The sequence below is a fragment of the Benincasa hispida genome, chromosome 3, assembly GCF_009727055.1.
Source record: "Benincasa hispida cultivar B227 chromosome 3, ASM972705v1, whole genome shotgun sequence".
NCBI lineage: Eukaryota > Viridiplantae > Streptophyta > Magnoliopsida > Cucurbitales > Cucurbitaceae > Benincasa > Benincasa hispida.
In genome coordinates, this window is record NC_052351.1 from 24288214 (window position 1) to 24308917 (window position 20704).

General features: G+C 37.3%; 2 protein-coding genes across 2 annotated transcripts; both read right to left on the bottom strand.

The window, feature by feature from the left end:
* Positions 1-50: 50 nt before the first annotated feature.
* LOC120073762 (ras-related protein RABH1e) lies at positions 51-2877 on the bottom strand. Its single transcript, XM_039026588.1, has 6 exons — positions 2528-2877; positions 1793-1863; positions 1351-1439; positions 1136-1247; positions 625-715; positions 51-426 (listed from the first exon to the last, which is right to left on the bottom strand). Exons 1-6 carry the CDS (start codon positions 2642-2644, stop codon positions 283-285), a joined length of 624 nt encoding a protein of 207 aa, XP_038882516.1. The 5' UTR covers positions 2645-2877; the 3' UTR covers positions 51-282.
* Positions 2878-4010: 1133 nt separating this feature from the next.
* LOC120072655 (UDP-N-acetylglucosamine transporter ROCK1) lies at positions 4011-7281 on the bottom strand. The gene is made up of 7 exons (XM_039025088.1): positions 6972-7281; positions 6311-6359; positions 5971-6197; positions 5186-5384; positions 4940-5083; positions 4647-4721; positions 4011-4430 (listed from the first exon to the last, which is right to left on the bottom strand). The coding sequence occupies exons 1-7, from the start codon at positions 7109-7111 to the stop codon at positions 4269-4271; spliced, it is 996 nt and encodes a 331-aa protein (XP_038881016.1). The 5' UTR covers positions 7112-7281; the 3' UTR covers positions 4011-4268.
* Positions 7282-20704: the final 13423 nt, after the last annotated feature.

Genomic DNA, 20704 nt, shown 5'->3' on the forward strand with positions numbered 1-20704 from the left:
ACAATGGAACAGTTTCAATTACTCCGCAATTAGATATAGTTGGTCAACTCTTAGAAAGGCATCACAAATCCAAAATGAAAATCTCAACATGTGAGAAGACAGAATGATGATTTGTTCATTGGTGGAAACCCAAAAAGAATCTAATGGCATACAATATTACAAACATCATACCGTTAGAAAATTTTGAATGTCAATTTGTTGAACTAACTCACCGTGAATGATTGCGTATACTATTTCAATTTTGCAGAACTTTTTTTAATGTATCGAACTTACATATCTCCTCTAGCATGCACAACCTCCTCCTTGCTGTTCCGTCTGGGATGAATTCACTGCGGGTTTCAAATTTACGTCAACCATGTCCTCTTGTCTTGTTGAAGACAGAGTTTCCATCCCTGGCAGTGCTGCAGCAATCTTACGAAAGAGAGGCTGCAAGATTTGTATCAATATAAATGTAAGTCAAACCTACATCTACAGACCGACAAAAGAGGAGAGACTATTGCAAATTTAGCAAGGATGCGTAACTTTGTGCTTTGAGAACATAAAGGTACAGCCTACAGGTGGACTTTGGATATTTTATGTACTGTAATTTTACTGTTCAGAAATCATAGGACATGGATACGTTACCTTGATGTTGAACCCAGCTTTGGCACTAGTTTCTATAAACATGACTCCAAACTCGCGAGATTTGGCATCACCTTCTTCGATTGAAACTTGCCTGATGTTGTCACCAAGCAAACAGTATTTAGACTTTAGAGAACTTACTGAAAGATGGAATTATTTTGGGTTTCAATAGATATTGGCAAAATCTATTCATACGTTACAAATATGAAATAGCAACTAAGGTCAAAATTGCTGACAATTTAATAAGTTTGAAGAATTGTCAGTGTAGATCAAGCAATCAAAGGACATTAACAACTACGCTCAGCTCTAATCCCTTCTCATCATTGCATACAAAGTATGCACAGAACTCGTGCCCCTAATGCAGCCTCCAACCTTCTCAAAGAAAGTTTAAACTCAATCACCCTACAATTTACTAATATCAAGTACAATACTGATCCTAATGTATATTGGAAAATAACGGGAATATTTTTCTCAAAGATATCAATATTGTTCATAATAAAAATTCATTGCTAACCTTTTCTCAACAAGATCAGTTTTGTTCCCAACAAGAACAATTATCACATCACTACCCCGTTCTGTTCGTACCTCCTCAATCCACTTGGTGGTGTTCAAGAATGATTGTCTATCTGCATAATAATGTTTTCACACCGATGTTATTAGCACGTCAACTACAACCAACCAGGATGCATCACACAACAAAAGGACAGATAATACAGAGAGAGTACTAACTAGATACATCATAGACTACAACTGCTACAGAGGAATCTCTTATGTAACTTGGAATGAGACTCCTAAATCTTTCTTGTCCAGCAGTATCCCTGTGAAATGGTAGGTATTAGGAGTACAGAAAAAACTGTATGCATATCAACTAACATATAAATGTCATATTCTATGATGAAACAAACGTCATATTCTACTGTTACAGTAAGCTTGCTCCAAGCCAGCGCATTAAAAGAAGAAAAGGAAAGCTTAGGGTATCCCATCTGTATTTCTCACAATTCTGTAGGATCTATGTCAATGAATGCATATATCGGACTGAAAAGAATCAGATATCTACCAACAAATTGAAAAAAACCAGAATTGTAACTTAAGAGTCTGGATGTCGAAACAAAGACTGATACATAAAACAATCTTCATTAAATGACTGGAAAGAGATAAAAACACATCATACCAAAGCTGCAACCGAATTGTTCGATCTTCAAGGTACATAGTTTTGGACAAAAAGTCAATTCCAATTGTAGCCTGCAATAAAGTTCATGTCAGCATGAAGAAAGGAGGTCAACAAGCAAAGTAAGGGTGAATTCCACTGCTGACGCCTAATTAAGTTATGAGAGATTTTAGGCATTTCAAAGTACACAGCCCTGAAATACATTTTGTTTGTAAGGCACGAACCATCTGCTCCGCTCCCTCTCTTGGATCTAGTAAACGCTAGATAATCTGATAGTGATGTATTCAACCCTATTAGGAGCAATTTCCCCTCATTTTCCTCTGTTCTACGTAGTTTTTTTATACAGAAAACAAAAAAACTTATCCGTTGACGAAGAAAGAATGTCCGGAGCCACCGGATGAGGCTGAATAAAAAAAGTAATCTAAATCATTCGATAAATCCGATCGATTGCAAAAAGATTAATCACCGTTACAAAACACGAGTCGACAAAGGCGTTGATGAAATTCATAAACATAACCGACTACGTTTTCCATTTGACCACCTAAACAAACACGATTAGAACCAACGCCACATAACTCGGATCCACATGAATCCCCAGAAATTTGTATCCAGATTCGGATACATGTGGAAACAGAGATGCGACTAAGTAAATCATTTGCAGAAGCAAATGGCTATCATATCAGACTTCCAAATCAAATTAGAAAAGAAAGCAAGATATAAGGCAAATAGAAAGAGGACCTGATAGGTGGTATCAAACTTGTCGTACATGAAGCGGGTGATAATGCTGGTTTTACCAACGGATTGATCGCCGAGGAAGACGAGCTTGTATTTGGCGAGAGGAGAAACCGTCGCCATGAAGGGAATATAGGTGTAGCGATGAAAATTCAAAGGAAGGTAGCGCAAGAAGATGGATCCAAAAAGCAAACCGGGGAAAAGGAAATTCTGGAGGAAAGAAAAAATCAGGATGGAATACGGATTAAAGGTTTTTAAAAGTTCGTTTCTCTCCGGGTGCCGCAGCAGCACGCGCACCTGCACGCAGGAGAAACCGCCAACAATGACGAAGACGCGAAAAGTCAAATGTTTAAAACTTCAACTAACTTACACCTTTATCCTCCTTCCTTTCCACTGCGTGGACGCGCCAAACTTAAGCCTCGCCCTTTCCTTTCGCCCTCGCTTTCTTTGCCATGCAATTTCCCTAACCAATCACAATTCTTACTCTAACGCATTTCTTCTTCTTCTCTATTTTTTATACTTTTTTTCTTTAATTCCATTTATTACCTATAATTTAATTTATTCTTGGATGCTCTTTGAATGCTATATTATTGTTATTATCCGTTTTAAGTTCACTAATTTGTAGGATGAAAAAATTGTCACCTTTGTTTGTGCCTTCACGTATGATTTATAATAATGAGTTAAATTGTAGATTTAGTCCCTGTAATTTGAAAAACTTTAGAATTTAGTCTCAATAGTTTACAATTAGTGTTAAGTCTCTACGCTTTGATAAAACTATCATAAATGTTCCTACAATATAGATTATTTATGAAGATTTTATCAAATAATAAGGACTATTTATGAGATTTATCAAATTATATAAACTAACTTCTAATTTGAAGAGATTAAATTTTAATTTTCTCTATAAACCGTAAGGACCATATTTATAATTTAACCTCCATAAATAGCGTGATTAATTTTTATGTGGCAAATACTTCATAATTTTTAAAAAAGAAAAGAAAAAAAGAAATGTGATTAGAGTTGCAAGTATGGCCCCCTAAGTAAATGCAATAACCCTTGGCCTAAAAAAATAATAAAATCCTAAAGCCCCACGTTGCATTAGGTCAAATGGCGTTGCCCACAATGTTTGCTCCTCTCACGCCCATTTTGAGAGTTTCAAAGGCCTTTGAGTATAACCGTACAAAATGCGACTTCACCTGTAACGTTTCTGTATTACATACGTTTCATAAGCATAACATCCATAATTTTTTCGTTTCTTTATTATATCCAAGAGAAAAAAAAAAAAAACATCTAAGTTTCCAAATTATCAAAAATATGAAGAAAATATAATCCTCATAATAAACCGTATGATGAATGCTAAAAGAATATTAAAATGACATCGTTTCTTTCAATTCATTTTCAAACTGTGGTGAATAATTTGGAAACTAATAAAAGAAATAACTTTAAAATACTATTTGTATATTTTTAAAGGCTAAAAGGCAATCTTCACTTCTCCAATGCTCATCAGGACTGACGAATGAAATGATCATATACATCAACGATTACAGTTCGTCGCAAGTTCAAATACAAAAATCTATGAATTAATTGAAATCAAGTATTTTGTACTCTTGGCAACTAAAATTATCGATCAGATGACTAAAGTATGAAGATATAGCTATTTGTGTAGCTTTGATTATGTGATACATCTACAAATTCCATCCATGTGATGAACTAAAAATCTCATGCTCGGGTAAATAACAGTCGGAGGCTATAATTCCTTCTTTTTAACTCTGTAGGGATACTTTTGATATATAGAAATACTACTGACCACCAGGGGAAGAGCCACAATGCAATACACTGAAGGTGGCTTCCCTTCGAATATGAACTGCAGCAATGCTGTCACAAGAAGTGCTGACACAATGACAAATCCCTGCAACCGTGACGAAATTTCCAAAGATAAGTGGACATTAAAATGCAACCAATGAAGAAGCTTATTTTAAACTAGAAGGAAATGAAAAAAAAAGTTAGCAGCATAAATTTAGATCATGCTCATGGTGAGTACGAAACTCTGTTAGCGAGGTTCATATCCTTGGAGGTTATATTCAAGAACAATCCAAGGGGTTAAAAGACCAATTCGAAAACTTGCCTTACGAACACCACCGGCCCTACTTGTGACTAGTCCAACAAGAATTCCACCAAGAGCATTGAATAAGACTGGAATCTGAAACAAAACGACAGAAAAGAAGAATACATTTACAAAAAAAAGAAAATGGATCTCTTCAGCTACTACAAATAATTTGTGTCCTCTCATCCAAAATAAAAAGGCATGGAAGAAAGCTATCAACTTCTTGCTGAAAATGCTTAATCAGGAAACTGTAAACTATAAGAAGTAGATCAAAGCAATTCATGAACTCGTGTATGACAATGACATTTAATTACCATGGTGAGAAGAGTCCAGCCGTAGAAAAAACCATGCTGTCTGATAGCTTCTCCATCAGGTGATTTATATGTACTAGCGAATAGGAACAGACTTCCAACTATAGACATTTCTACAGTCATCAAGTATGATGAATGTTTCTTAACCTGTTAGAAGGAAAACTCTTCATCAGAAAGGACCAAACACATTACTCGATTGGTTCTTGGAGATTGGTATCTAAATAAACTAAAAAAGACCTCCACACACACCTGTGAAGACCATTGACACAATGCAGAAGCCAGACCAGAGAGTACAGAAGCAACCAAGACAGGTATAATCCCATTAAACAAAATTTGATCAGGACTGCCGTCACCGGAACCCTTACTAGATCCTTCACCTATACTTAGAAGAACAGCAGCAACAATCAACAAGAATAAAGCCCCAATTTGCTGAATGGACTGCTTCTGCCTACACATAAAACCAGATACTACGCCAAGTAAGTTGTAAGAAATTATTTTAGATCTTGTGCTCTAATCAGAAATGAGTACAGTACATCACCAGATGCACTCTTCCTAGTCACAGATTGAGATTAAAAAAATAAGGGTCATGCATTGCCTTCTAAATCATTGGCCACTGTGATCCCAAATCTATGGAACAGATTGTTGTTCTGAAATTGCTTTTTCACTGAAGTTCTAGATTTCCATGCAGCACAGAACACCACCACCCCCGCCCCCCGAAGGGGGAAAGGAAATATGGTTAGAGTTTGGTGTCAGTTAGAGAAACTGAAATACAGATCTGGGTCCTCTCTACAGCAAAATTGATAGAGACTTGAGACTATTATGAAAATAAAGTTGGAATTTATACAAGCATTCACATATTGCAATTGCAAAACAAGAAAATTACTCGGACATCGAGGAAGTATTTCACAGTACATCATAACAATTCATCAGTCCATTGACCAATTACACAAGTTTCCAACTAGGATAACGAAAGCCTATAGAAACATGATATTCCATTATAATTTTGGAAAGACAGAAGAAACGTTGGAACATACCTGAGTAACAAATAGGTACATACAGCAGTGAAAAGTATTTTTGTTTGATTCAGCATTGAGAATGTCAGAGAATCAAGGTTCTTGTAAGCTATCTGCAGCAGGCTATTTTGTAATGCATAAATAATAGCAGGAAGTCCTGAAGCAGTCAATGCACCAGCAACAGTCCACTCAGTAAAAGTTTTCTTTAAACTACCTTCTTTTGCCATGATAATCAGGGCACATACGACCTGCAAAGCATACAAAAAATTATTTGTGATATTAGTGCGAAAAGTAGACCTTTTACCCAAAAAATTGTCAATAATTAAATCCAAGAATGAAAAAATATGCTATACAACAATACCTTCACAATCTCACAAGTCAAGACAGATGAAGTCACAATAACTTCTCGTCTGCAGGGAGAATCATATGAGTTAATATCGTGCACAACACCTGAAATCAGTTACTATTGTGCGCAAAAGAAATCCCAATATCAATTCAATCCATAAAAAAATGAATGTTGCATACAACAGCGACAACAAAAAAAACTATGATTTCATGAAAACAACTCAAGATTTGAAATGTCAGGATACTGAGCATCAGAAAGGAGAAAGAAACTAATAATTTGAATCCCCCAACTTAAATCCTTAAAACCAACTTACACACGTCACAAAGTCCCAATTCGTTTACCAACATTCTGATTATAGATTAATTTGTCTGTATACCTCGACAACATATTTCATAAAGAAAAATGCCGCCAACAAAAAACTGTAAAAAAGTATCATCAAAATAGTGAATCTCCAATTCAACACGTGATCCTTGGCCAAGGAGCGATAAAACATAAATTACATAAACACGTGAATTTCAAATCCTAAGAACCGTTAGGGACTCATAAATACATAGCTATACTTGAAATTCAGATAGAAGGTGCATACCCCAGATAATTTTCTGCCATCCATCCTTCGCGACGACAATATTAATCCAAAAAAGCACAAAGATTGAAAGAACAGAAAATGAGAAAGTACCTCGTAAATCGCTTGGAGATTAGGGGTTGGGCTCCGTACTGAAGAGCAAGTAAAATGGAGTAAAGCAAAATTCCCCTGTTCATTTGATCGGCCCTAGTGGCCGCATCTTTGGGCCTTTTCTTTGGAGCTACCGACGGCATCACCGCAACCTCTCGGAGTTCTCTTCCAAGTTGAAAACTCCGATTCGGATGCGTCGATGGGTTGCGAGCACGTACAGTTCCTGCCTTTCAATCTGGGAATCGGGTGGAGGTCTTGTAGTCGATACGACGTCGTGTAGCCCAAGACGCTCAAAAAAGAGGATGTTGGTTTCTTGTGTTCGAGGTTTTTGACTTGTCAAAGTACAATTTAGGCTCACAACTCACAATAAAAATTGTCCTAAAAAGAAAAAAAAAACATGAACTGTAATTAGTGATACGATACCATATAAAAATTTACATGCCCTTTGAGTTGTAAACTTAATCTTATTGGTTGTAATTATTTAGTATCATCCTAAAATTGGTTATAAATATTCAATTCGATCACAAAATTCGATTCTTTCAAAACAACCAAAATAAATTATAAGTGGATTCTGTAGCATGATGTTCATTGATTTGATTTGTTGATTTTTTTTTTGTCTAAATTAAAACATCAAAATGGTCTCATTGAATTGGTTATAAATAAAACCATAAACACGTGGGCGGGGGGGGAAGCATTCGGAAGAACATGTTTGACTTTATATACACACTTCAATTACGATATAAATTGGTAATTCTATTTACATGTCTATATATTAAATAGGATGGACTTCGCAAGATTGCAAAGTGGAGTTAGAGATGCCTTCTCCATCTTTTGACTCAATGAAAAATATTTATCACTCCAATTTTATATTTTGCTAATTCAATATGTTAAATTTTTTTATAAAAGAAAATTGTATGCCTACTTAGACATCTTAACATAATTTTCTTTTTATCGGGCATGTTACAAATATACCATATGTATCTTATCACATTCATATCATTTTTATTGTATATCATTGATATACTTTTTTTATGTTTTATTGGTAACATGTGTTTACCACTAGTAAATTTATAGGCACTGTAACAACCCGACTATCTAAGACACCTGATAAGGTTGTTACTTCATGCATGCATAAACTTGTACATAAATATTTACATTTAAAATAAGACAATTGAACTATTTTATTTAATAAAGAATTCAAACAAAATTCCGGCTCAAAATTTCATAACGTTTGGATTCGAGGTACCCCTAAAACATAAATTCTAAAATAAGAAAAATTAACTGAAAATGAAAATCTCTAACACCTAAATTCTATCAATATCAAGTTCATAAAAGGAAGACCATAAGATATGAAAATGACCCAAAAACTCTTATGCGTAAGCGTTTGTCTGATCCCTTTAGCACTACCATGGATTCCTCTTATTAGTCGCTTGTGTATCTTTGCCCTTACCTGAAAAGCATGTAAACATAAAGGATGAGTATAAAATACTCAGCAAGTGACCCCGGCTAAGCAATCACATGCAGGGAATGCTTGGGGCTAGTGGGTCATACATACTGTAATCGTTCTTGGATGGTCATCTAAGGGGACAACCTATCTTGCCCTAACTCGCGAATATAATGACCTGATGGCACATCATCAAATAAAACATGAAAACAAACTTGTCGATTCATGGAGTTGTAACATGTATAAGCAACAAGTATAAGTTTGAAAGCATGATTTGAGCAAAGAAAGATTGTAGTAGGCAATAAAGTAATAAGCAACAACAACAGCTTTATAGCATACCACACCAGGTATGAGGATATGATTATTAGTCTTACCCCCATATAGTGTATTCTAAACAAAAGGACATCTGCCACTCTTGCATATGGAAATGAGCGAGTGGACATATACTAAGAAGAGTACATAGAAAGTAAACTAACTAGTAAAATGAAATACATAGGGTGAAATCATGGTAAAAAGAGGTGGAGGTGGACATGTAGCCATGAACAACACGCCCTGGACAAGTATGACCATGACATTCTCCCCTACTCAATTGATTGACGTCCTCGTCAATTGACTCTGCTCGAACTCAGTAAATTGTTGAGCAGTTGTCTTGAGGTCTTCTGCGTGCTCCCGACGAACTTCTCTGTCTTTGAGGCTTTTCCACCTCTCCAAGAACTCTTCTAAACCTTGTCCTAGTCTTCAAACTTTGTTGCTTCTTTCAGCAAGTCTCTCATTGACTTCTTCCTCTGGCGTTCTCTTCGTCGTGGCAGGTGGACATGTCACCACACTACATCACTCATCGGCATGGTTGGGGTGATAAGGTTTCAAACTACTTACGTGGATGACAGGATGAATCTTCATCCATGACCATAATTGCACCCGATAAAAGGCTTTCCCAATCTTTTCAATGACTTCCACCGGTCCTCTATAGCTACTCACGAGGCAACATTCTCTTTGGCCTTGCAATCAAAACTGTTTTGGGCGCAATCTTACCCGAACTTTGTCCCCTGGTAGGAACTTTCGACTTCTGGCTTTCTTTTCCTCCTCTTTAGAGGCAGGGACTTGTGTAAATTGTTCGACTCGACAATACAGCACTTTTCCAAGACACACAAAATGTCTTGAGGGACTTTCTCTTTCATGATCTTAATTGACTCGTGTGTAAGGTCCTTCTCCAACTGGAGAGCCCAGATTATCTTTGTCCCATTTAGCTGTTTGATCCCGGCATACACAACGGTGGGCATAGACCCTATGATCACTAAGTATTTGGCGAGGGATATCAGTATTACCTTGTGCTCAAGCAAGAATTCCATCCCCAATACCACGTCAAATTCGTCCATTTTAACGATCATGAAATTAGCAAGGTCACTCCAATCTCTCAACTTTACGACTGTTCTCTTTACCATTCTTGTAATAGGCAAGGCCGCAAAGTTCACTGCTTTCATTTTCCCTGCGCCTACTTTCAATGGAGATTTAACCGTCTGGCTTCTGTTTCGGACATAAAATTATGGGTGGCTCTGGAGTCGACCATGGTACTCTTAGCCGACCTATGGTTGACCCAAGCATTTACATACATCAATCTGCCCTTTCGGGGTTCCTTTGTTTCTCACATATTCCTTTGGATGGTCGTTAAGAATCTTAAGGCCCCAACTCGTGGGGTTTCATCTTCCTCTACTTGTATGTTCTCGTCCTTTATAAGAACAACCTTGCCTTTCAAGTCTGAGGCTTGAAAGACATTAAAGGCTGCTCGTTTCGAACACTTACTTGCCTTGTGCTGCCCCTTGCATATATAACAGAATGGGGGCCGATAAAAGTTATGTTGATTTGACCCTTTCCATGTATTTTCAGAGGCTTAGAAGGCATTAAAGGCTGCTCGTTTCGAACACTTACTTGCCTTGTGCTGCCCCTTGCATATATAACAGAATGGGGGCCAATAAAAGTTACATTGATTTGACCCTCGCCATGTATTTCCAGTCTTCTATTGAAATGGGTCATCCCTACTAGTGCCTCTTCCCCTCCCCCCCCCCCCCCCATCATTTCTCGATGGGCTTGAACAGTTGCTTTACCTCTAGTTGGAGATCTCGAGTATTACCTCATCCCTTGAGATTCGTTAGTTAAGTCGAATAATCATTCAGCCATTGTGTATGCGGCTGAGAGATCTTGTATTCTCTGTTGATATAATTTTGTTTTTGCCCACGGTTTCAGACCTTCGACAAAACATAAAACTTTTTCTTTTTCAAACATATCTTGTATATCCAACATCAACCGAAAAATTATTTCATACAGTCCCAAATAGTGTTAGTATGTTTCAATTCTCGTAGCTTACGTCTTGCCAAGATTTCAACATTTTCAGGGAAGAACTGAGAACGCAACTCCTGTTTTAGTCTGTCCCACGTGTCGATGATGCACCGACCCTCTTGGATATCTAGGAAACGAGACCTCCACCATAACTTGGCATCCTCTACTAGATGCATCATCGCCAAAATGATCTTTGACTCTTCAGTAGCTATGTTTGCAACTCTGAAATACTGCTTCATATCAAAGATAAAATTCTTCAGCGCTTTTGCATCACGAGCCCCACAGAAGGGCTTAGGTTTGAGTACTTTTACCCTATTGAATTGGACTGCACCCCTAGTTAAGATCTGGTTTCCCACCGCTCTCATGGTAAGGTTAACTCTTACATTGATGTCCATGATCTCAGCCCAAACGACATCAAGAGTGGCTTAAAAGTCTTTAGATAACTCAATGACCATCTAAATTATTGCCTTCTGTGAACTATCTAGTTTTTAGACATGCTCTTTCATAGGGGCAACGGAGCCCGATGGGCCATCCCCAGGCTTGAAATTACTAGTTTGTTGGTGTTGATGCCCTAGATCTTGTAGGGTCCTATAGTTTGTAAACATTGTATGAACAAACTCTTTATGTGATTAAGAAAATATATGATATTTTATTCACTTTTTCTATAAAATGCATTAACCACAAACCAATAAATTAACATCCGAGATTATCTTTGTAACTTAAACATGTATGTGGAGACATACAGGTGGATCATGTTTAAGTGATAACCTAAATGGTCTATAGTAGATGGATAAGGTTGGGTACCTTATCCTTGTGACACTACGAGTACGACCCGCTTTGTAGGTGTTACAATTGTTGTAAAGTGCTACAAATGATCTGATCCTAATCATTCATGTATTAGACATACGAGTGAGGATATTCTATATAAAGAAGTTTGTATGAGACCGGACCACAAAATGTTTAATCTCATTATATAACATCGTTCATAATAGAGACTTACATTTCACCAAGATGACCATAGGTAACATGACCTTAATCTTGAGTGAGTTGTGAACTCCTGCCTATGAGGGCGGTTCTTTGATTTGTATGGGTGAGAGTGGCCAGATCGCTGACTCAAGAAGTCTACCATTTTAGGGATTCGTCTAATTGGGGAGCTGGAAACACAACTACATAAGATGGAATTCACTTCTTCTCCAAAGTAGGGGTAAGTAGATAAATTGCTCCCTTAAAGGCTGATTTTGGGTTTTGAACAATGTGAAGCCACACCCTCTCTGAAGAAAATCTAAACAGAGATCTCTATGAGTGGAAGCAAGATCTTTCCAAGCCCATTGTGAAAGAATTAAATGCATTCACAAACATACAAGAACAGTTATGCATCTTAAATAAAATTACAGCATGTTTTCTTAATCAAATACAAGAATGAGAGACATACCTTTGAAGATTTTCTTCTGTAAATCTCTCGCTCTCGTGAACAATTGGACAACAACCTCTCACTGTCGCTACAATCACCTAGCCAACACGAATAATCTAATCCACGAACAAGCACCCTTCGACACTACCACTCGGCAACCTTGGTAATCTCGGAGTGAGAATCCATGAGGTGTGGGCTTTATGTGAATTTGGTAGAGGGGAAGAGGAAGAAATGATCGAACTAAACGTTCAAGTAAGTGGGAGAAGGATTATGTCTATCGCATAGACTGAGAGTACTTGATCGTTTAGTAAATCTCGCTCTCGTGAGAATCGTCTACACGATCACTTAGTCTTTCGCTCAATCACTTACACGATTGCTTAGTAAATCTCGCTCTACACGATCATTTAGTCTCTCGCTTTACACGATTGTTTAGTAAATCTCGCACTACACGATCGTTTAGTTTCTCGCTTGAAGGCTATCGTGTAGTCTCTCATTAGAAGGCTATCATGTAGTCTCGCATGAGCAAAATGATTAGTAATTTACTAATTAAGCGATCTATTTACAAAATGAAAACACTTTTAATTTATCCTTCAGTTATTCAAAACTGAAAATAATCTCCCACTTCATGCACGGTTAAAGGAGAAACCAAATAACCACCCATAATTATCATATAATTATTTTATTATTATAAATAAATATAATAACCAACTTATCATATTATATTTATAACCTAGAGTTTTTAAATATCACATTATATGTAATATTTAAACCATAGTTCTTTTCTTCTTATTTAATATAAATCATATTATAATCAAATTCCTCAATTAATGTATCTCATACATCATATCAATTATATCACAATATAATTGAACCAATTTAATTATAATTCATTATAATAATCAAATTCCCTCTTGTTAATTTGAACACTTCAACAACCAAAAACTAATTCAACTTGAATCAATTTGAGCTCCAAGGGGAACTTATAGACCTGTAGCTTGAAGCTTCAATGGTACGTGAACAACTAATTAAATTCTTTAATCACGAAATCCACCATCCATTACTATCAGACACTCCACTAAAAACCGACAGTTGCACTCTTCTCATTAAAATATATTTATGTGTCTATTAGATATAACCAATCAATAGTACGATAACCCTTACAGATCGTTTGTAAGTATAGTTGGGCCAATTTATCATTTTACCCCTGTAGTTACATCTAACCCCTTAAGTACCACTTATTCTTCTAATGAACAATACATCATAGTCCTACTATGATTGAACACCTCTTAGACCATGAGAAAGTGTGTGGCGTTATAGTTCGTTCAAGCCCTGGAATCAGCTCTTAAGGGAGCAATCTATCTACTTACCCTTGCTTTGGGGAAAGAAGTGAATTCCATCTTGTGTAGCTGAGTTTCCAGCTCCCCAATCAGACGAATCCCCAAAGTGGTAGGTTTGAGTTGACAATCTGGCCACTCGCACCCATGCAAATCAAAGAACTGCTTCTCATAGGCAGGAGTTCCCACTCATTCAAGATTAAGGTCATGTTACCTATGGTCATCCTAGTGAAATGAAAGTCTCTGTCATGAACGACGTTATATAACGAGACTAAACATTTCGTGGTCCTATCTTATACAAACTCCTTTGTGTAGGACACCTTTGCTCGCATGTCTCCACATGAATGATCAGGATCAGACCATCTGTAGCACTTTACAATACTTGTAACATCTACAAAGCGGGCCGTATCCGTAGTGTCACAAGGATAAGGGTTCCCTCCTTTATCTATATACTACAGACCATTTAGGTTATCACTTAAGGATCTTAGTTTATTGGTTTGTGTTAAATGCAATTAAAATATCCCATATTTCATAGACAACAATAAAAAAATATCTAATATTATTACATCACAAGCGCTTGTTCATATAGGTGTTTATAAAACTACAGGACCCTACGAGATTTAGGGCATTAACCCCAATACTCTCCTAGCCGGAGAAGGGTTTAGTCATAGTAGGACTATGATTTATTGTTCATTAGAGGAATCAGTGATACTTAAAGAGTTAGATGTAACTATAGAGACAAAACGGTAATTTGGCCTAGCTGTACTTACGAGCAATTTGTGAAGGGTCATCGTACTGTTGATTGGTTATATCCAATGGAAACAGAAATATATCTGTAGTACGAAGAGTGCAGCTGTCGGTCTTTAATGAAGTGTCCAATAGTTAATGAATGGTGAATAATGTAATTAAAGAGTTTAATTAATTATTCATGTATCATTAGAGCTTCAAGCTACAAATCCATGAGCATTGGATTTTGGATTAATTTAAAGTATTCAAATTAATAGAGAGATTTAATTATATATAATATAATTAAATTATTTCAATTATATGTGATATAATTGTCATAATGTAATTGATAAATTATAGCTTAAATGTGAGGAAATAAATATTTGAATCAGATTCAAATATATTTTTTATGAATGTGATTCATAGTTTTTAAATTTAATATAAATGTGATTTATATTAAATGCCAAAAAATAGAGAAAAAAACTATAGTTTATATTGTATGTGATACAATATTAAAACTATAGGTTATATGTTATATTTGATATAACATATAATTTAATATAAATATAATATTGTAAGTTAGTTATCATATTTATTTATATTATATTATTATTATTTGAATAATAAGGAAGGGAGTTACAACTCCCTTCCCCATCCTTTTCTTTCCACCCACATTAGTGGGTGGTGGTTATATTTTATGGCAAGTAGATTAAAAGAAAAAAAATAGTTTTTCTTTCTCAACTACTGGACGATTTGCATTTGAACGATTGAGAGGAGAAAACAGAAGTGTTCTGTCTTTCGAGTTTAGTGTGAAATCTCTCAATTTCCTTCCTCCTCCACCCTAAGTTTTTTCCCTCAAACCAAAATAGTTAGAGCCCACCACTCTTGGGTTCTCACCCTGAGAGTACCAAGAACTCCTTTGTGGTTGTGTCTGGATTTCTGTTCGAGGTTACTTTGAAGAAGGTCTTCAAAAGGGTTCGTGACTATTTGAGGGAGGATTCGTGAAGAAAAGTGTTCTACAAAGGTGATATTTCTTGAACTTTTTTTGTGATACCCTCACCTAGGGATAGTTAAGTAGGGTGGTAAAATTGGCTAAGTACAAAATTAGACATGCATAGGTGTTAGGTAACCTAAACGCATGGGGCCTTATGTAGGAGTGGCCAAGATTTCCAAAAAGTGTGCAAGGTTGTATGGAACCTAAGAATAAGCTAGGCGTTGAAGTGGAGACTTGGACGCATAGGATAAACCTTTGTAAGCGTGGATGTGAGGCCAAGCCATGGACATAAGGTACCATGAGTAACTGTGAGTAGCTTTAAGTTGAGGCTTAATAGGTAGAAATTTGATTAAGTGTTGAAGCCTAAGACAACCATGCGTTAAGGCTTGTGAAGCATGGGCACATGGTTATGCATTGGTCTTCATGTTGAAGGGTGTCATGCTAACTAAGAGGGGGACGCATAAAAAACTATGCATTGGTATAAGATGTGCGGCTAAAACACCAAACATTGAGTCAAACTGTGGTGGATGTATGTTGATCAAGCGTGGGCGTGAGGTCGGTGTTTGCATGACAAAAGGCTGCTCATGCGTTGGAATAATAAGGTGTTGCATGAGCAAGCAGTAAGGAAGGATCGTCTAGTGACAAGAATGGGCTAGACGCAGGCAAGGATGTGTGCTGACTAGTATGCGCAAGTGTGAGCACTGGGCATTGGAGCGTGCACGTGGACGATTGAATAGCTGCTTGCGGCACTAAACGATGAGCTAAGCGATGCACTAGGCGAAGCACTACACAAAAGACACAAGCACTAAACGATAGGCGCAAGTGCTACACGATAGGCTCAAGTGCTACATGATAGGCACAAGCACTAAACGATAGGCGCAAGTACTACACGATATGCACAAGTGCTAAATGATAGGCATAAGCACTACACGATAGGTGCAAGCGCTAAACAATGGGCGTGGGCGCTAGACGATAGGTGTTGTGCTAGGCGATAGATGCAAGTGCTAGATGATGGCAGTACACGATAGGCATAAGCGTTAGACAATGGGCGTGATGTATTAGACGATGGGCGTAAGCACTACACGATGAGTGACAGCGAGATCGCTAGATGATGAGCGACAGCGAGAGATCCCTAGACGATGAGCTATACGATGGGTGCAAAGCTAGATGATTGAGGCTGGGCGTGCATTGAGGCAACTGGGCGATGAACTATACGATAAGCGCAAGAGCTATATGATGAGTTAGACGATGGGCCAAGCCATAATGGGCACTTAGTGAAGTATCTATGTGTTAATGAGGCTTGTTGCACACAAGGCTTGTGAGGTTATATGCGTTGGTCTTAAGCACTCAGCTGTGGATGTTGGCAGGCAGCAAGAGCATGCTTTCGTTAGTCATGAAGTATGTGTTAGTTATAAAGCTAGGCATGAGAATGTGGTCTTGTGGAATAAGTATTTGCCTTGAAGAAGATAGTAGAAACATGTGGCTAGGTGGACACAAAAAGCATGTTGAGTGCATAGGAGCTATTGGCTAAGAGTTATGGCCAAGAATAGAGGTTGTGCTAGATTTAACCATGCGTTGACAAGGCTTAGCTATGCGTTGAAGATGTACGATGCGCTAAGGATAAACAATGCATCAAAGACATCTGAGAGCATGTGGGTGCATATGAAAAGGTTATTGCGAGTGACACATACGGTGACATTATTGAATGCATGCACTAGGGGTCTGTGACTTGCGACAATGAAAGGCAAGCAGAGATGAGAGGGTTGTGGGCTAAAGAACTTAATCGAACATATGGAAATTAAAGGGATCAATTTGAGTTGGGCGAAGGAGAAGGCATGCAAACCGAATAGGTTGAGCTAGATGAAGAAGAGGCAGACACTTCAAGCTAGTGGTGGAAAAGGAGGGCATTGGCAGCCTGAGTAGGGGATGCCTGGGCATGCAACAAGCTGGAGGTGTCAACACCAGATGAAGTGGGAACGCTTATAAATAGGGCCACGGACTTTACTTCAGCTCACAAAAACATTTCCACTTTGAGAATCACTTAAAAGAAGAGGTTGCGAGTAATTCGGAGGGAACTTTGCGTCGAACAGAGGAAGGGTTGTGTTGATCCGTGCGTTGATCAAAGCAAGGGACACACGGGCTGTGTAGGCTATGCAAACAGACAACAACACTAAGTTCAAACGAAGAGTTCTTCCAAACTACCCGTGCAAATCAGGTGATTCTTAAACCAAAAGCTTTTAAATTGAATGTAATTTCTATATGAGGGCTGCTATAAGAAAACTCTAAATGTAAGGCTGTCAATATTAAAGGGAATCAAGAGGTGTTTACTAGAAAGGAGACAGTCGGGCCAAGTGGAGAAAACTTGAGACTCCAAAGTCTTGAGAGGGAATCTCAAGGCCAAACTTTAAGGTAAGCTATAAGGAAGTGTCTTAAGATATGATCCGGAATGATGAGAAATCTAAGCTCTAAAGTGAATCTGAAATAGGGTTCAACAAGAGGCCAGGGGAAACCGGGTGAACTGGGAAGGAAGAGCAATCGCAACAGATCACTGTAAGTGGTTTCTTATTTTAGTCTTTTAGCATATTCTGAATTATTTGCCATTGTTATGAATGAATGCTTGTCACCATAAGGAGAGCATGGGATTGGGATAGTCAGGGGGTCAACGAACCTAGCTTCTAAGCCCGAGATAGAATCTCATAGGATGGTCAGGGGACCAAGAAGTCTAGTTCCTGAGCCTGTGGGAGAAACCTTGCATGGGATGGTTAGAGGACTGACGGGCCTAGCTTTTGAGCCCATAAGAGGGAGAATTATATGCACATAAGGTTGTGAATGGTTTAAATGTGAGATGTTAACTATCTACCGTGTGTGTAGGTAGGGTTATGAAAGGCTTCATTCAGGATGGAGGTTTGTGTAGTAACCTTATATTATGATATGTTGAGATGTTTATAAGTTGAAATAGACTTATAGAACTATGATTCCAATCACTGGGCTTCAAAGCTCACATTTTATTTTCATGTCTTCCTCGTAAGTAGCTGAAGAGTCCGGGTTGTGGGAGGTGGTCAATGTCTGCCACGAGATAGATAGTTACTAGAATAAAGTTTGTAGTCGGGGTGGGACTACTGTTGTAAAACTTATTTAAAATGAGTAAACTGGTTTCCTAAACAAAGTTGCAATTTTAGTTATTTTCATTAAGTTTTCCACTGTTTAATTAATTGAATTAAAGGAAACTAGCAAGGGTGGGCAATGGATGTCATGAAAGAGTGTCTTCACGCCTTCTTCTGGGTAAGAGGTAAACCCGAGAAGGGATGCGACATTTTTCTTGTAAAAGGATGTTGTAGTTTAATTTAAATGCATATCTATATTTATATTTACTGTAAACTTTGTGTTCAATAATTAATGGAGTTTGATCGATCTGCTTCCACTCAAGGTTCTCCTCACAAGAGTTCCTTCATAGTTCTCATAGCCTTTGCTTCTAGGGTTCAACCCTTGTTAACAATTCCTTGACGGGCATCCTATCCAAGCGGTCAGCCACCGCGTCGATTTCATTGGCCTTGTTAGAGACTTCTTGTAACTGGGTTTCTAAGAACCGAACCTGATGAGGACTTCTATTAGATAGAGCATTTTCTCTTCTATCTCGACTAATCGGTCAACATAGGACTTACCCAACTGTTTCGTAGTGGACATGATCACAGCTTCTAAACTTCACGAGCCGACTTGGCTCTGATACCAATTGTCACAATCGCACCCTCGTAAGGGTCTCAAGGCGATCGGGCGACACTTGTTCTCACCCTCAATCAAATCAGCCAATCCAAATTCGAATAGTTGATGGCACAATGGGCGTTTCTCACAACCTCCACCCCCATTCTTGAGAAAAGGTTTTAGAAAATGAGTTTTAGAGAAAAAGGTTTCCACAAACGTTTGAAAGCATGATTTGAGAAAAGAAAGATACAGTAGGCTAGAACGTAATAAGCAACAACAACGATTTTATAACATACCACACCGGGTATGAGGATATGACGATTAGTCTTACCTCCATATAGTGCATTCTGAACAAAAAGACATTTGGCGCCCTTGCATATAGAAATGGGTGAGCAGACATACATTAAGAAAAGTACATAGAAAGTAAACTAACTAGCAAAATGAAATTCATAGGATGAAAGCATGGTAAAAAGAGGTGAAGACGTACATGTGGCTATGGACAACATACCCTGGGCAAGCATGACTGTGACACCTAGTACGAAGGCACCAGTAACAGTATCATTTACCTCAAATTAATTAAAAAATAATTAAGCCAAGCAAAATAACATCTTACCAGATTCTTGAATTGGAAACATAAACCAAAATTTAAACTCAATCTTTAAGTCAAATTTCAAACACCAACTAAGTAACTCCAACTTGAAATACTTTAAAAAAAAAAAAACTTGGTTGAACCCATCTAAGGTCAATCTCCAAAACTTTGGACAACACGTTTTCAACCTTAAAATTTCTTCAAAGCTTGAATCTAAGGTCAAAAAAATTTGATAAAACAAGTTTTGTCCAAAAACTTAATTAGTAATCAACCACAACCGAAAACTTCATAGAAACCTAAAAAACTCACTAATCCTTGGCCAAACAAAACATAATTCTACTGGACAGTGCACTTTCATCCCCTAAAAACTCCAAATCACCCTTCAAATGCCATGAGAACAATGAAATTAGACCCAACACATAATGGGTGTTCAAGAACATACCCAAAAACATACCCAAACCTTAAGATTCTGGTGAGCGATGACGTCATGGTGGATTGGGCGGGGAGGCGTAGCTGACAAGCGAACGACGCAACTTGATGGCAGTGATCAAACAAAGACCTAGCAAAACATCGTTGTGAGGTGAGGAAATTTCGTGCTTCGATCAGCTAGGAGAAGGCCCCGACAACTGAACTCACGCATGAAGAAGATGAAAATGGAGTTTGAGAGAATTTGGAGCTAAGTATTTTGAGAGAGAAATTCTAGCTTCAAAAGTCAGTCATTCAACACTAATCTCAACAATTCTTTCTTCTATTTTAAAAAGAAATCATGAAAAATCAGAATCATCTAAAAGATACCAAATTGATCACTAATTAATGGGAATTGAGGTGTTTTAAAGATTCATGTGGGAAAAACCCACTATCTCTAAAATTCATATAATTCTGAATTTCTAAAATTCAATTTTTAAATGATTTTTCTTAAAATTAATTCTAAAACCAATTTTAAATAAAATTAATTCTAATGACTAATTTTAAATAATTAATTAAACAATTTAATCAATAATATTAATTTAATATCGAATATTAAATTAATAATTAACACCAATCCCGATTATGAATCCTTATTGATGTGTACAATATTTAAGTCATATTTTAATATTTCAAATTCTTCATATTTTTAGTTTATAATTAAACGACGTTAAGTATATCGAATATAATTAACGCGTTTCAAATTTTTTGATTACACTGTTCTAAGGTTTAGTTTGATA

Excerpts from the sequence above, each read along its gene's own strand:
- LOC120073762 (XM_039026588.1), bottom strand. The coding sequence starts at position 2,644 with ATGGCGACGGTTTCTCCTCTCGCCAAATACAAGCTCGTCTTCCTCGGC. Across the intron at positions 1,440-1,792 it reads ACAATTCGGTTGCAGCTTTG|GGATACTGCTGGACAAGAAA; the intron begins GTATGATGTGTT and ends ACCATTTCACAG. Across the intron at positions 1,248-1,350 it reads TGTAGTCTATGATGTATCTA|ATAGACAATCATTCTTGAAC; the intron begins GTTAGTACTCTC and ends ATTATTATGCAG.
- LOC120072655 (XM_039025088.1), bottom strand. The coding sequence starts at position 7,111 with ATGCCGTCGGTAGCTCCAAAGAAAAGGCCCAAAGATGCGGCCACTAGG. Across the intron at positions 5,385-5,970 it reads TGTACCTATTTGTTACTCAG|GCAGAAGCAGTCCATTCAGC; the intron begins GTATGTTCCAAC and ends TTTTATGTGTAG. Across the intron at positions 4,431-4,646 it reads GGGCCGGTGGTGTTCGTAAG|GGATTTGTCATTGTGTCAGC; the intron begins GCAAGTTTTCGA and ends TCACGGTTGCAG.